Below are 15,734 nucleotides of genomic sequence, written 5' to 3'. Positions count from 1 at the left end.
AGGGATGAGCCGGAGCTCCCGTGGTGACAGGAAGGTTCTTGGGAATTTCCCTTTGTGGGTGTTTGCTCCTCAAATGTTTACCCAGCCCTTTTGTTTGACCAAGTGCCTGCGCAGAGCAGTGCTCTGAGATTGCTATCAGTGCTGTTGACTCTCCAACGCCAGCCTGGCAGGGATGGGACAGGGCTGTCCCCATTCCAAGAGCCCCAGGAGAGGCTGTCCCCATCGCTTCTTGCAAGTCCTGCCTAAGAAAGGGGCACCCAGAGCATCACTGGGGTGTCACACCACAGCCACTGCACCAGTCACACACAGCCAAGTCCCACAGGAGCTGCCCAGGGGAAGGAGAGGGCCCCAGGGATGGCTCATCCCAGCCCCACATCCCTGTCCTACCCAGACAGACCCTCACTCACCACTGAGCCGAGAGCAGGAGACCTCGCTCCTGAGCCCAGTTAAACCAGTAAGAGCTGCCCCTCACCTCCCATCTCATCCACCTGGCCCAGGTGCACCTGGGAGCTGCTTGGCTGCACCTGAGTGGTGCAAGGGCCCTGCCACACACTGCCCCAGCTGGAGATGGGACTGCCTGGGAGGGGACACACTGGGTGACAAGGGTACTCACATGGGCAGGGCAGGGGTACCACCACAGTGCTGCCAATCCCAACCTCTGGAACACACACAGGCAGGTGTTGGGAGGTCGGAAATCTGTATTGGGTGTGGAGATGGCAGGAAAGGCTCATCTGGGGCCACATGGTCCTGGCTCAGGCCACATCCACAGGTGTCCAAGTCCAGGAGAATCCCCCTTCCACCCCAGGGTGGGCTGTCCCCCCAGGCTGGTCCCACTTGTCATAGGGATGCCACCCCAAAAGCCCCATGTCAATCCCTCGTTCCCATGACATCCCTCCCTCAGCTTGTGGTGAGCTGGTTATCCCAGGGGGACCGTGCCCGTTGGTGGCCCCAGCCCCACACCAGCCCCTTGCAGGGGACAGCTGTGTCACCCACAGCCCCTCCAGAGCCCTCGCAAGGGGGAGCCTTTCCCAATCTTCCCCTCGCTTCCCCCTCTCCTCCCCCTCAGGTCGGAGGAACAGAAGGCCAGAGTGGGGACTGTCCCCCACATGTCCCCCATGCCAGGCTGGCTGGAATTCCCCCTGCAAGAGCCCTCATGAGCCAGGACGGGGCCGGTGCCGGTGGCACTCAGAGGATGTGCAGCTCGTCTGACTCGGACATCCCATACTTGGTCTTGTTCTCATTGAAGAGCTTGAGCAGGGCACGGATGTAGAGCTCGTGGTACCGGTCCACCAGCTCCCGGCTCGGGTTCTCCACCTTGGGCACGGCCACCGGCTCCCCCACTGCGGGCAGGGGATGGGGTCAGGGTGCTGGTAATGCGCTGGGCTCGCTGGGGACACAGCCCAGGAGTGTCCCCTTACCCCCCTGGGGACCCCCAGCCCCTCTGCTCACCCACGGTGGTGATGGGTCTGGCGTAGGGCAGGAAGCCGCGGGAGCGGCAGGAGGTGAGGCCGCGGCCGTAGAAGAGGCAGGGAGCGAAGCCAATCATCTTCTGGAAGCGCCGCTGGATGCTCCTCATCCAGCTGCCCTCCTCAAACACCACCTGGCGGAAGAGGTCGTTCTCCCCAAAGGAGAAGGAGGGGACGAGGAAGGCCCTGAGGAGGGGACACGGTGGGTGGTGACGGGGCGCTGGGGACCGCCGGGACCCGCGGGGGTGGCAGTGCTGCTGACCCAGCCGTGACCCACCCGTGCCGCAGGGCCATGCGGACGAAGCCCTTGCGGTTCTTGAGGATGAGCGTGGTGACACCGGGCCGGCAGGACAGCGACTCGGCCGCGCCGCCGATGACGATGGCCACCGCGTTGCCGGTGCCCTTCTGGGACAGCAGGTATCCGATGGCTCGGCGGGTCACCGGGAACAGCCCTGCGGCGGGACGGAGCACCGGGGATGTGGTGCTGCAGTGCCCGGGCACCCGACAGGGACCGCAGAGGGTCCCCCCGAGCGATGGCACCTGGTGGGACCAGGGCAGGGACAGTGCAAGGGCTCCCTCTGCTGCGGGAGGGGAGCGGGCAGGAGGTGGGAGAGGAGCGGGGAGGGAGCGAGGAGGGCGGGCTGGGGGCAGTGGGGGCGGAGGGTACAGGCAGGGGGCAGGCAAGGAGCGGGCAGGGGGTAGGAGCGGTACAGACAGGGGGTAGGAGCGGTACAGACAGAGGGTAGGAGCGGTACCGACAGGGGGTAGGAGTGGTACAGACAGGGGGTAGGAGTGGTAGAGACAGGGGGTAGGGGCGGTACAGACGGGGTAGGAGTGGTACAGGGTGTAGGAGCGGTACAGACGGTGTAGGAGCGGTACAGACAGGGTGTAGGAGCGGTACAGACGGTGTAGGAGCAGTACAGACAGGGTGTAGGGGCGGTACAGACGGTGTAGGAGGGGTACAAGTTGTAGGAGCGGGCAGGGTGTAGGAGTGGTGCAGACAGGGTGTAGGCAAGAAGCGGGCAGGGTGCGAGCAAGGTGAAGGTGCAGCTCAGGCAAGGTGCAGATAAGGTGCGAGGTGAAGCTGTGGCTCAGGTACAACACAAGCAGAGCAGCATCCCTGCCCTGCCTCCTCCCGGGAGCACCATCCCTTAGGGGGATCAGGGCCCTCCCGAACCGGGCAGGGCAGGCACCGCTCACCCCCGCTCATCAGGTACTCCCGAAACACGGGCAGGCGGAAGTTTCCGGCCAGCGTGGTGAGGAAGGAGCGGATGCCCGGGAAGAGCTCCTCGAAGCCCGTGGAGCCCGTGATGAAGTTGCAGAAGGCGCCCACGCAGAGGATGCCGTGGGGGTGCGAGCCGATGATGTAGTTGTGGCGGGGGGACAGGTCGTGCGTCTTCACCAGCTAGGGGGACAAAAGGAGTCACGGGAACGTGACGGTGACACCTCCTTTTGGGTGGTCGCACCCCGTCCCGGCGCCGTACCTTCACCGGGAAATAATCCCGAAAGTGCTTCCACACGGTCCATCGCCGCAGGCACGGCAGCCTCCTGCCACCTGCAAAGCCGGCTTTGAACCCCAGCCCAGCCCAGCGGGCAGCAGGATCCGAGGGAATCGCTCTCCGAGGAGCCTCTGCATCCCTCCTCCCACCGCGGTGCTGATGATGGGGGAGTGGAGGGAAGGAGCAGGGGGATGTGGTGCTCCCCATATTCTGGGAGGGACCTGGAGAAAGGGGGAGCCCACCCCCATTCTGCTGCAAAGCCGAAGGAAGCGGGGACACGGCCACCACACCTTTCTCCGGCGTGTCCCAGTCGAAGATGATCCAGGCCAGGTAGAGCACGGGGATGAGCCAGAGGCTGGTGAACAGCAGGTAGGTGAGGAGCAGGAGGCTGACGGTTCCTGCGGGAGCCGGGCAGGGGGTGAGCGGGTGTGTGCCCCCCCCGGGACCCCCACAGCCCCCTGCTCACTCACCCAGCAGCAGGAAGCTGAGCACCCACTGCAGCACGGCCAGGAGCTGGAGCGCGGAGCGAACGTCGCGCTGCGAGGGCCAGGGCACGGCCAGCAGCGTCCTCAGGGCAGTCTGGATGCTGGCCCGGCTGCCTGCGGAGAGAGGGACACGGAGAGGGGACACGGAGAGGGGACATGGAGAAGGGGACACAGAGAATGGGACATGGAGAGGGAGACACGGAGAAGGGGACACGGAGAGGGGGACACAGAGAAGGGGACACGGAGAAGGCGACACGGAGAGGGGGACACGGCCCACGCCCAAAACAGCACGGCTCCGGGCTGCCGGGGGACACCCAGGGGCACCGGGAGGGGGTGGGATGGGAAGGATGAGCAGCTGGCGGGGAGGGATGGGATGTGGGAGGTGGAATGAAGGATGCTCATCCCCAGGAAGCTCTGGACCATGCCAGGAGGTGGCCCTGGGAAATCAGGGCTGTCCCCGGAGCAGGAAGCTCCTGGGCACTGCCAAGCCCAAAAGCCCCATGCACCAGCGGCACATCCCTGCTCCACGCCCATTTCCCAAGGGCCAGGACCGTTCTCGTGCCCGCCTTGGCGTGCTCAGGCTCCCAGGGGATTTGGGGATTTCTCAGCCGGCACAGCAGAGCGGCACCACCCCCAGCAAGTGCCAAGGCCAGCAGCAAGGCCGAGCCAGGGTGGCCGGGGGTGGCAGTCCCACTCTGTCCCCACAGGGACACACCGCTGGCAGTGCTGCCACTCCACTCCCCCTGCCACCCCTTCCCTCCAGCCGATCTTGGTGAACCATTAACCTCCCCGGGCTGGGAGCCAGGATCCAAACTCCAAGCCTGGCCCCATCCCTGCTCCCCAAAATGGGCATGAGGTGCCAGCCCTGCCAGCTCCTGGCCAAAGGTCCCCACACTGAGACCACCCCAGAGAGCCACACCAGTGTCACAAAAGCCTTATTTTCTTGGCAAAATCTGCATGTTGGGCAGAGAGATGAGCAGCCTGTGGCTCCCCAAGCCAGGAACCCCCAGGTCAGAGCAGAACCACCAACCCCTGGCTCAGGAAGCTGGTGGAGATTCAGTTCTTTCAGCTCAGTCCTAACAGGAATGGGACAAGTGGAATAAATTAAACACTGGAGCCATCTCTGGCCCATGGGGGATTTTTCCATTAGGGAATTTTTGTCCTTTTCTCCCATGCAGCATGCTGGGCTCTGAGTGATCCTTTCAACCCGCCACACATCCCAAGAATCCCAACCACCTGCAGAACCCAGACCCTTCTTTTTCCCTGGGAAGACACAGAGCTCCTCCCAGCAAACTTCTGCCCACTGAACAGTTGCTTTTTAACATCATTTTCCTAGCTCCTATTCCAAAAGCCCCATTAATGTCCACACCACAGACACAGAGAACCCCCTAGGGCTGTGCTGTCGGCCCCATCCACAGCAACAGGAGCCTCTGCAAATCCAACATTTGGAATTTGCAGGAATATCTTGCGTGTAACATTCCCAAATGTCCAAAATTCAATCCCTGTGGAGCAACTGTGTGTTTTACTGTGCAGTTATCCTCACATTGCTCCCAACACCCCCTTTCCCCTCAGCACTCCCAAGCAAGCAGACAACAATGACAACCACCAGCTCCTCGCATTGCTGGAGAACCAGGAACCATCCCAACCCATTTTGGGAATCTCTTACCACTGAGATTCTGGGAGCAGGCTGCTATGATGGTTTTCATGGTGGCAGGAGCCCCGTGGTGCTGAGGGTGGAAAGGTGAGTTTGGCAATCAGAGGGCGCTGGGTTGTGTGTCCAGAGGCTTTAACCAGGTGACCAGAGGGACACCAGCCCTGCTGAGGGGAGGGGACCTGCTCCAGCTGGGATTAGGAGCATGGAGAGGAACTGGTGATCCCTGGAAGGGTCACACAGAGTGCGAGGAGCTGTGGCCATGCTGGGAGGTTGCTGCTCCTAGGAAAGTCCTGGCTGCCGGTGCTGGTGGATGAATTCCTCTGGGAATGGTTCTGCTGCATTCCCCTGGGAATGGTACTGTCCATGCTGGGGGAATGTCACAAACACTGCCATGTGACAGCCCCAGAGCCACCCAAAAATATCATCCTGAGGCTCCATGGCCACCAGACCATTCCTGCCGCTCCCAGCCTTGGGATGGACACTCTGCCTCCTGCCCAGGATGCCTGGAGCGCTGTCAGGAGAGATTTGAGGGGGAAAATAACAAGAAAGGGAAATAGGAGCAGCAGGGAGTCAGCACTGAGGTGGGGCCTCAGGCCAACAGCCCAAGAACAGAGAGAATCCACAGGGAATAAATCCCTGAAGCTACTCCTCAGGATCCAGCTGTCCAGAGACACTCCTAGGAAGTGCTGGCTAACATCAGTGTAGGAAAGGGATAAACACACCTGCAGGATTGTGGTGGGAAAGGAGGAAACGTTCCTGGGAGATCTGGAACCCATAAACCCCTCCTGTGAATTGTAGGGACTCAGTACCTGGGAGAAAGGACCACAGTCCCTGCAGGCCTCCTGGGTGTGGATCAATTCTGAGGACAGGGATTGTTGCATGGAAAACATCTCAACTCCTGCAGCCCAGCTGTGCCCAAATCCTGCTAATAGGAAGGAAAACCACCAATTTTCTACAGAATCCCACTGTCTCAAGGTAAGGAAGCATCGTGCAGGTGACACTGCTCCAGGTGACACAAAGTGCCAGCTATGCTTTGCTTTTCCATCCCAGTATTTTACCAGGTTTGGAACAAATCCCTCCACAGCTACCAGCCCACACTGGGCACTCCAGAGCTTCCAGCTGTGACTCCTCACCTTCCTGCACACATCTGCTGTGCCAGCTCAGTGCCAGGTGTGTCCTCCCTCATTCAGGAATGGTGCCAGGGGGATTCAGAGTTTTCCCTGTTTCAGGGATTGTTCTGGAGTTTCAAAGCACACTGACTACTTTGTCTTGGAATATGGCACCATTTGTCCCAGTCCTGTCCCTTGTGGGCTCCATGAGAGTGTCTGGGGTTCACCCCCTGGAAAAACTCGGGATGAAGAGCAAGAGAATTTCACAGCAAGAACCAGGCAGCACAAAGAGAATTTATTTTGCTTAAAATAGAGAGAAAAAAAAAAAATAAATATATCCACCCACAATACAAAGAGCAGTTTCCAAATCCATGGAGCTCCCCTTGGAGCTCTGCTTGGAAGGGCACACACAGGGAGCCTGACCCACATGGAACTGTCCCTCAGAGCTCTGGGGCACCCCCCAACACGACCAGTGCCCCCAGTCTGACATGGAATGCGAAGGGGTCACATGTCCTCCTGCCATCCTGTCCCCTGTCCATCCAGGGAATTCCCAGATGCTCCACCTATGTACACTGTATTCCCGCCTCCCTCTCCGGGTTGTTCTCCCAGGATCTTCTGCCCTGCTGGCAGCCAGAGCATCAGCCCATGTTGTGCCTGTTGCCGTAGCCCCGGGGGTGTGTGTCCTTCCAGTCGTCCCAGTCCCGAGCTTTCTGAAGAGCTTCCTCATCATCCTCCTCCTCCTCTGTCTCCTGCTGCTGCTTCTGTAACTCCTCATCACTTGCACCTGCTGGAGCAGAGGGACAGGGAGGAGATCCAGGTTCTCCAAAGCCCTGCTGGGCTTGTCAGACAGCAGGAGTGGGAACCTTGGAATGGGCTGGGTTGGAAGGGATCTTCAAACCCATCCAGTGCCACCAGGGACACCTCCTGCTATTCCAGGTGGTTCCAAGCCCTGTCCAAACTGGCCTTGGACAGGCCAAGCATAGTCTAACCCAGTTGTTTTCCTAATAAAACTTGGATTCTTCCATAGTCGGGGGTGTTCCATACACTGCACACATCCCTGTTCACCCATCCTCTCAAGAGCCTTCCCAAATCCCCTGCTCCCATCTCTGTTCCATACCTGGAACCCTGTGTGTGGAGGACACAACTCCCTGTCTCCGGCGCTGCTCGTACCAGTCATCCACAGTCATGGTGGGCAGCCCAGGATAGCCAGCTCCAAACACCCTGCAGTGGGACAAAACCAGCCAAAACCAGGCAATGACATCCCCTGGAATGAGCAGGAACACAGGCAAGAGGCACAGGGCCATTCCATGATCCAATCTGTGCTAAGGATATAAGGATGTCACAAGGAAGGCTTTGGGGTGACCCAATTGTGGCCCTCCTGTGCCCGAGGGAAAGATGGAGAGGGCCTGGAGTGGCAGGACACAGGGAATGGCTTCCCACTGCCAGAGGGCAGGGTTACATGGGATATTGGGAAGTTCTCCCCTGTGAGAATTGTGAGCCCTGTCGCAGGGTGCCCAGAGCAGCTGTGGCTGCCCCTGGATCCCTGGAAGTGCCCAAGGCCAGGTTGGACAGGGCCTGGAGTAACCTGGGATAGGGGAAGGTGGCCCCAGGACACCCCTGGGAACTGAAGCAGACACATGGAAAGCTCAGCATAAATCATGCCCCAAACATGACAGGAAATCTGCTTTCTATCCCATTCTGTCCTTAAGGTGCCAAAATTCCTGCACAGATTTCAGGGTGCCACAAACTCAAGCGCAGACATGAAGGCACCACCTGGATTTCTGCACTTGAAGCAGTATTTTAGGCTTGACATGAGAGCACTGTCCCAAAGTGTGGCTGGATCATCCCAATCCCTACCTGGCCTGAGCAGCATCCCGGGTGAGGATGAAGGGTTTCATCACAACTCTGGCTGACCGGGAAGGGCCACGGGGACCTGCTGAAGCCTGGGGATGCAAACAACAGTCACCAAGGCATTGAGGGGATGAGAATTCCCCCTCTGCTTCCCATCCTGAAGTTATTAAAGGTCTTGTAGAGGAGAAACACCTCAGCTGTCAGAGCAACCCCCCAGGATGGAGAATCCAGGCCTGAATTTGGTTTAAATCAGGAATTGCAGCTGTGCAATCACTTCCTGTGCCTCTGTGCCACCTGCTGGGGTCAAAGCAGAGCTGCCAGGGCTGAGCTCAGAGCAGAGCAGGACATGTTTATTGTTCCAGTGGAACATTCTGAACCCATCATTCCATAGCATCTCCAGATCACCTCAGAGGATCTGAGTCCTGCAATGCCAAAAAATTACCCCCCCAAACCAGCCCTGCCAGGAGGCTGTGCCAGCACATCAGGAGCTGCTGCTCCCAGCAGACATGCCAGGTCACAGAAATCCTGGACACAATGTTCTGCACGGGGATTGCAGGGCTGTGGGAATGTTCTGTCATTCCAAATGGGCTGATAACACCTGGACACGCTGCAGACCAGGAGTGGAGGCCTGGCAGAAAACACAAGGGTCTTATTTTGATTTCCAAATCCAATTGTTCTTCAGAATTAGGGATCTGCAGAAAAGCCTTGCACAGCCCAGTTCAGCTCCCATATTCCAAGCTCCAGCATTCCACAGGCTGGGACTGTGGGGAAGGTGTAGCAGCAGAGCCCAATCCAAAACTCAGAATTCAGAATGCAGAAAAGCCCATCAGCTCATGCTGTGACTCAATTCCAACTGGGAAGTCACTGAATAAAACTCTGCCACTGAATTCCTCTGGGACTCATCCCCTCATGCCCATCCCACAACACCTGGATCCCAGGAGAGCTCCCTCACCTGCCTGGCTGCATCCCTGCTCCTCAGGATCACCAGCTCCTGGTCGATGCTCTCAATCTCCTCCAGGCTGGTGCCGATCCATTTCTGGATCTGGAGGATGTAAAATTCCCGGATCTGATCCTCATCTGCTGTCCCGCCCTCCACAAAGCTGCTCATGGAGGCCAATTTGTTCTCCAGCTCCTTCTTCTGTTTGTATCTGGCTCAAACACAGAAAAATCAGATCATGGAATAATTTTTCTCCAGCCCTGGGGTCTTTACCACCCTTTGCAAGAGGTCCAACCAAATTTCATGGAAGTTGTACTGGTTCCTGTTGGAATTTCAGCCTCTCCTGTCTGTTAAAAGCAGCTGTAAAATTACACTTAATTCAGAGAGACCTCAATGATTTTATTCTCCTCCTAAATACTGAGGAATCCTTGGAAATTGAAGCTGTCCTGGTAAAATTAGGCGAGACTGGAAAGATCAGTCTCCTGGAGAAAGCAGGACTGAAAAAATCAATGGAATGGCTGGTTTCAGTTGATTCCATGTCACACAAACAGAATAAAATGCTTTTCCAACTTCTCAGGTTGGTTTTGTGCGTGTGGGTGTTTTTCAAAATGTAATTTTGGCTTTTTGGACTTTTTGACCTATTCAGGAATTAGTTATTAAAGGGGAAACTACTCCTATAAAAAACTTCCAAACTAAATCCTTGTGTCCTCCTTCCCTGAATTACTGTCATCTGAAGAATGAACAGTAAGAGCCAACCTTTGGGAGCTGGGAAAACAAGGAGCATGAAAGAGTAATTTTAAAAAAAAAAAGCCCTTCCCAATTAGAATATAAATCATGTTTTTCTATGCTTTTCTACACAATTTAAGCAAACCCAGCCCAGTTTGGACCTTCCAGCTCTGCCACAATGATAAATACAGTGGCCAAAATCCCAACCAGTGCACCAAAGGCACCAACCACCTTTTTTTCAAATTTTTTTTTCCACTGGTAGGAAACTTCCAGTTTGGAAGTCTTTATGCTGCCAACAGTGATTAAAGAACTAATTGTAAGATTAATTATGAAAGATTAAAGAGCTTATTTTAAGTTTTTGAGCAGTTTTTCCTCAGAGACCAGAAACTGGAGACACAAATGCTCCTCCCTAGCCCTACCCATTAAACAGCAAGCTGCATCTCTTTAAATGAGCATTTTATGGTCAAATTATTCCAACGCCCAGGGAAGCTCTTCCCTGTCCAACCCTGCACTGCCTCAGGCTCCCGCTCCTCCCAGAGTGAGTCCCAAAGCTGCACCTTTCGATTTTGGCTGTCCTGCTCACAGCCATGGCCACCAGGTTGGGCTGGGCGGGGTCCCCGGGGGCCGAGGGGCTCCCGCTTTCCTCCTCGCCGGAGACGCCGGGGGGCAGCTGGAAAGATCCCAGCCCGTAGCTCCTGCAGAGCTTGAGGAAGCGCAGGAAGTGCTCCCGGGCACTCTCCAGGTGCTCCCTTCTCCTGCTCAGGTCCACCTGCTTCAGCGTCAGGGCTCCCAGCAGCGCCGGCAGCAGCATGTACTTCAGGTCGGCTGAGGCCACTTCCTCCAGCTCCTCGTTCTCGCTGCGAGGGAGAGAGCAGGGAGTCAGGGAACGGAATGGAGATGGGAAAGGGGGGTAGAGTCATCCTGTGAGGCGGCTGAGGGAGCTGGGAAAGGGGCTCAGAGAAAAGGAGGCTCAGGAGGGACCTTCTGGCTCTGCACAACTCCCTGCCAGGAGGGGACAGCCGGGGGATCGGGCTCTGCTCCCAGGGAACAGGGACAGGAGGAGAGGGAACGGCCTCAAGCTGTGCCAGGATGGGCTCAGGCTGGACATCAGCAGGAATTTCTCCATGGAAAGGGGAGTCAGGCATTGGAAGGAGCTGCCCAGGGAGGTGCTGGAGTCTCCACCCCTGGAGTATCCAAGGAACGCCCAAACGTGGCACTCAGTGCTCTGGGCTGGGTGACAAGGTGGGCATCGATCACAGGTTGGACTCGATGGTCTCGGAATCTTGTCCAACCTCAGTGATTCTATCCCGCTCCCGCCGCACCTCTGCCCTACCCGGAGACCCTCCCCCGTCCCCTCAGACGCGTCCCCTCCGCTCACCTGAACAGCTCCAGCTGCGCCACCATGGCCGCCGCCCGCTGCAGCGCGTCCAGCCCCTGCCGCACCTTGTCCTGCACGGCCGGGGCTCCCGAGGAGGGCTCGGTGCTGGCCTCCAGCTCGTCCCAGAGCCGCCGTCCCAACGCCAGCAACTCCGCCAGCCGGGGGCCACTCGCGCCCGCCTCCGCCATCATGGGCCGGGAACGGCGGCGTCGCCACTTCCGGCGCGGTCGGGCGCGACCGTACCCGTCCGGGCCGCCATCTTGGGGAGGTCACCGCCATAGCCACGACATGGGGCGACACCTTGGGGAGGTCACGGCTAGAGCTCCAGCGGGCGCCATCTTGGGGAGGGCACAGGCATAGCCGGGGCGCGGGGCCGCCATGCTGGTGAGGGCAGGCTGAGGGACAGCGGCCCCGGTGGGCGCCGTGATGGCCCCGCGCTCGCCCCGCGGCCGTGAAGCCCCTCGGAACCTCCGGGACGAGCGGAAACTGCGGGCAGGAGCGGCTCGGCGAGACCGGGGGAGCTCAGAAGCCTCCAGTGCCCTCACACTTTTCCCTGCCAGGTCCTGCCTGGTGTACCGGCCCGCACGGGTCCTGGCAGGGAGAGCAGGGATGGAGTCTGTGGAACTGGAAAAAAAATGAGGTTAATTAGATAAATTGGCAGAAAACATCTGTTATCCCGCAGTATAAAAGGGGTACACGGTGGAGATCCTCGATAGCACAGTACTGAATGTCAATAAATATAAATTTATTTGTTTAAGCACAGCACGTTCATATTCTTCTCTGTTTTTTCTATATTACAAGTGGGACATGCGACCTTTCTCTTTTTTTTTTTTTTTTTTTTTTTCTTACCCTCCTCTTTATTTATTTCACTCCTAAAATCTCTAAAATTCAACCAGGCATCAGGCAGTTTAGGGTTAAATCTGTGCCTTTAGGAGCAGGTTATTTCCCTTAGAAATACAGGTGAGTGACCTGGCTATGAGCAAAGTATGGATGTAGCAACCACTACTACTGCTCATTACTCCTGAGTAATTCTAACTCAGCCTCTGAGGATGACTCCGTTTATGATTTATTCTGTTTGTTTTCCTCTTGCCTGTGTCAGATTGTGCCATGAATTGTTACTCACAGAGCCCGGGAATGCTGTGGGTCCTCAAAACCTGTCTGGCCCCAGGTCTGATGGGAGGATCTCCTGGATATTCCCAGCGGGATGGCAGCCCCGGGGTGGTTCATGGCCACGTCAGTGTCTGCTCTGCAGAGGAGAGAGTCCCCAGGCTCCCCTCCTGCTGGAATGGCTGCCCAGCCTGGGAGAAATCAAATCCTTCCCTTGGGGATGTGGAGGCCCTGGAATGGATTTCCCAGAGAAGCTGTGGCTGCCTCATCCCTGGAAGTGTCCGAGGCCAGGTTGGACAGGGCTTGGAGCAGCCTGGGATAGAGGAAGGTGTTCCTGCCCATGGCAGAGGACGGAACAAGATGGGCTTTAAGGTCCCTTCTACCAAACCATCCAAGAATTCCATGATTCCAAGGGATGGAGAGCTGCTTTCCCTCCGGGCCCCCCACAGCCCCTGCCAGAACTGATCTTCCAGCTACACCCCAAATTCCTCAGGCTGCATCTGGTTCCCCCTTGGATCTTATTATAAGATCCCCCTCGGATCTTATGGCTCTTACTCACCCCTGTTTGTCCCTGTCCCTCAGCTGAAGATCCCCACATGGACAATCCCTGATTTTGTTTGTCATCCTTCGAGCACCATGACACTGCTGAACACCCCAGGAATAAAGGAGAACAGAGAGGGAAGGGTTTTTCCTTTAAAACAGGCATTTACTCATGTGTGTGTCTTGTGGTGTGAGGGTGCACGGACCAACCATCCCAAAGGTCACAGCAACATCCCCCAAATACTCCCAGCAGTGCAGGTTGGACAGGGCTTGGAGCATCCTGGGGTAGGAGAAGGTTCCCTGCTCATGCCAGGAGGTGGAACTGGATGAGCTGTAAGGTCCCTTCAACCCACAGCATTCCAGGATTCCCTGATTCTGTGAGATGTCCATCCACTGCTGAGCCCCATCCTGGGCTTTCTCCTCCTTCTGGCTCAGCTCTGGGAGCAGCACGAGGAAAAGCAGGTGCAGGTCCTGATCCACATTCCAGTGGGAGCTGTGCAGAAGAAATGTCCCAACATATCCTTAACACAGAGCCATCCTTCCTCCAAAATGCTTAATTGCCAAGCCTTGCTCGTATTACCCTCCTGGAATGAATTATGCAGCATCCCTCAATGAATAAGGAAATAAAAGGGAAAATAAATAAATCAGTGTTTTAACAGCAAAATCAAAAGAATCCATGAAAATCACTCGCCTTTCTCCAGACTTTATTGTTTGCACAAGTTTGACCAGCAACAAATAACCGCGTTCACACCAACTGTTATCCCTTAAAACCCCTGGGGACAAACACAGGGATCGTTCCCACTGCATCCATCCTCTGGCTCCCGGTTCCTGGGGGATGCTCCCAGCCCTGCAGATCTCACATCGCTGCCAATTCCAGGTGTGGGCCCGGATTCCAGCAGCTCCCACTGGGAGCGTTGTCACAGAGCTGTCACCCCCTGCCAGCCTGACCCTTTGCACTCTCCAGCTAATTCCGGCGCCTTCCCGTTTCCCGCAGGATTCCGGGGACCCCTCCAGTCTTTTCCCAGCTCTTCCCTGCCGGGTTTGGAGTCAAGGAGGGAGAGGAGGAGTGGATTCTGCATATTCAGCACTTGACCCTGCCTTGTCCCAGGCAGAAATTCCACCGGGACCTCTCTAGCAGCGATGCCGACAGCTCCCCTGGGCATTCCTTGCCATTGTGGCTCCTCTCCTCTCCCTCAGGCGATGCGTGTTTGTAGTTACCAAATGCAAATCACATTTCCCACCCTCCTGGCTGGAGTTCTCACTCCACAAGATCCTTCCCGGGTTTTTTATCCTCTCACCAGCTCGTTTTGCAATGCAGGCGGAGTTCGCAGCCCCTCCCGGTGTCACCTCCCTGTGATCTGGGATGCGCTGGGAGGTGGATTCAGGGAGGGCATTGAAGCAATCCTAATTTAGTATCTGCAGCCCTCCGGACTCAGAAACTGCGGCTGCTTTGCAGCCTGGCAGCTGAAACTCCTTTTTCTAAGGAATGCCGGGCTCTGACCCTTAATTGCATTTTAAAAGGAAAACTCGAGATAGCTTTTGGCCTTGGGCAGCTGCGGTTTTCCAGGCGCTCCTGGAAGGGAGATGGCAGCAGGCAGAGCCAGTCGATGGCACATCAACAACTGATAACGAGAGTTAACTCCCTCCTGGCACTCCCCGAGCGCAACTTCCAGCCCCTGCATCCTCTCCAGCCACCTCTGATTCCTCCCCTGCCCTCACAGAAACCTGGAGCACATTAAGGCGAGGGGATGTTTTACGAGAAAAACTCATGAGTTGATTCCGTGACCCAGCAGAGACCACTAAAAATGATGGAATGGATATGGAAATGAGTAATCGTCCAGCTGGGCTAGGGCTGAGCGCGGCCAGCTCCAGTCAATGGGAACCGAAAACAAAGTGGAGCTGCTGGAGCCTCCAGGCAATGCTGGGAGCTGCAGGAATCCACCCGAGGATTCCCATCCCATTTACCTGTTCTCCTGGTGCTGTGGAGTCTCTCCAGCACCTGTTTGGACTCATCCTTTCCCTCCAAAGGCTGCTCCAGCAGGGATCTCATCCCATCCAAGCTCTTGGCCAGATTCCCTGCTAAAGGAAATGTGGGAGACCCCATCCCTGGCTCCCAACCCCTTGCTGTTCACACCCTTGGCTCAGCCAGCCCACATTCCCAAGGATCAGAAAATAACCCTGGACTGCCACAGTTTCCAGCACCAGCCCTGAATCCCAGGCAGCCAGAGACCTGAGGAAGCAGGGGATAAAACAGCAGCAGAGGAAGGCAGGGATCTGTAATTAAAGGCAAATCTGGGTCAGTGAGAAGCAGAAAGAGTTTCAATTGAGCTGATCCTCAGATGTGTGAAAGGAAAAGTGTGGACATGGGGCTTTATGGACAGAAGGCTCTCCTTACAGCCTCTTTCTCCTGGACCTGGAGGAAAGATTGTGCTAGAAAACAAGGCACAGAGAGTGAAAACATTTATTTAAAAACACACACCAGAATCCCCCTTACAGGAAGTACAGAAATTAAAGGTTATTTCTTGCTTCCCCAAGGCTCTGGAGTTGTGTCCCCTGTCCAGGCCAGAATTCCAACACACCTGGTCCCAAAGGGTGGAAGGAATGGGTTGAAGACCTCAGTGGGTCAGGAGGAGGGGCAGGAGGGACAAACCATGAGAATTTCACGTATTGAGTGGGCTCCCACCCCTGACATGGGGACAGAAGGTGCCATGGCTGGGTTGTGAACACATGGTCAGGGGTGGCTCTGCCAGGCTGCCCAGTTTTGGCAGCCCCCAGCAGCTCTCCTGTCCCTGGTGTCTCTGCCATCAACGGGAGCAGCACCATCTCCATGCCAATGGTCTCCACTGGGATGCTGCCAAGGGCCCTGGAGCAGTGTTCTCCCCTGAGGAGGAGCATCCTGGATGAGCCCACAGTAGAATCCTGTTCCCAAAGGAGCTGCCCATGAACCCTCACCCGAAGCAGCAGCATTTCATCCCTGCAGCC

The 15,734-nt window shown here is 56.7% G+C and overlaps 3 protein-coding genes across 4 annotated transcripts in view; all 3 read right to left on the bottom strand.

Annotated features, from left to right (window-relative positions):
- Positions 1-683: 683 nt before the first annotated feature.
- Positions 684-5,274, bottom strand: LOC131583742 (diacylglycerol O-acyltransferase 2-like). Its single transcript, XM_058848156.1, has 8 exons — positions 5,117-5,274; positions 3,436-3,564; positions 3,256-3,363; positions 2,951-3,021; positions 2,667-2,871; positions 1,744-1,918; positions 1,450-1,652; positions 684-1,340 (listed from the first exon to the last, which is right to left on the bottom strand). Exons 1-8 carry the CDS (start codon positions 5,154-5,156, stop codon positions 1,186-1,188), a joined length of 1,086 nt encoding a protein of 361 aa, XP_058704139.1. The 5' UTR covers positions 5,157-5,274; the 3' UTR covers positions 684-1,185.
- Positions 5,275-6,464: 1,190 nt separating this feature from the next.
- On the bottom strand, positions 6,465-11,332 carry IGBP1 (immunoglobulin binding protein 1). Of its 2 annotated transcripts, none has more exons than XM_058848169.1 (6): positions 11,106-11,332; positions 10,285-10,584; positions 9,017-9,212; positions 8,071-8,156; positions 7,331-7,434; positions 6,465-6,997 (listed from the first exon to the last, which is right to left on the bottom strand). In XM_058848169.1, the coding sequence occupies exons 1-6, from the start codon at positions 11,294-11,296 to the stop codon at positions 6,852-6,854; spliced, it is 1,023 nt and encodes a 340-aa protein (XP_058704152.1). In that variant the 5' UTR covers positions 11,297-11,332; the 3' UTR covers positions 6,465-6,851. The 2 variants fall into 2 exon arrangements, with proteins under 2 accessions (XP_058704152.1, XP_058704151.1); XM_058848168.1 differs by having other exon boundaries at positions 6,466-7,000; positions 11,106-11,331.
- Positions 11,333-15,303: 3,971 nt separating this feature from the next.
- LOC131583714 (protein Wnt-11b-like) overlaps positions 15,304-15,734 on the bottom strand; it is a gene marked incomplete at its 5' end in the record, with an annotated part of 5,046 nt that continues 4,615 nt past the window's right edge. Inside the window, one exon of the mRNA XM_058848126.1 lies at positions 15,304-15,734. This exon is cut by the window's right edge and continues 543 nt beyond it.

The sequence above is a fragment of the Poecile atricapillus genome, chromosome 12 (assembly GCF_030490865.1).
Source record: "Poecile atricapillus isolate bPoeAtr1 chromosome 12, bPoeAtr1.hap1, whole genome shotgun sequence".
Taxonomy (NCBI): Eukaryota; Metazoa; Chordata; class Aves; order Passeriformes; family Paridae; genus Poecile; species Poecile atricapillus.
This window is presented reverse-complemented; position numbering and strand designations above follow the sequence as displayed.

What these genes read in the sequence shown, in the direction of transcription:
- LOC131583742 (XM_058848156.1), bottom strand. Translation starts at nt 5,156, where the DNA reads ATGAAAACCATCATAGCAGCCTGCTCCCAGAATCTCAGTG. An exon ending in CTGGGACACGCCGGAGAAAG is followed by an intron (nt 3,022 to 3,255) that starts GTGTGGTGGCCG and finishes CCGGCTTTGCAG; the next exon opens with GTGGCAGGAGGCTGCCGTGC. An exon ending in GGAGTACCTGATGAGCGGGG is followed by an intron (nt 1,919 to 2,666) that starts GTGAGCGGTGCC and finishes GTCCCGCCGCAG; the next exon opens with GGCTGTTCCCGGTGACCCGC.
- IGBP1 (XM_058848168.1), bottom strand. Translation starts at nt 11,296, where the DNA reads ATGATGGCGGAGGCGGGCGCGAGTGGCCCCCGGCTGGCGGAGTTGCTG. An exon ending in AGGACAGCCAAAATCGAAAG is followed by an intron (nt 9,213 to 10,284) that starts GTGCAGCTTTGG and finishes TGTTTGAGCCAG; the next exon opens with ATACAAACAGAAGAAGGAGC. An exon ending in CTCCACACACAGGGTTCCAG is followed by an intron (nt 7,001 to 7,330) that starts GTATGGAACAGA and finishes CCTCTGCTCCAG; the next exon opens with CAGGTGCAAGTGATGAGGAG.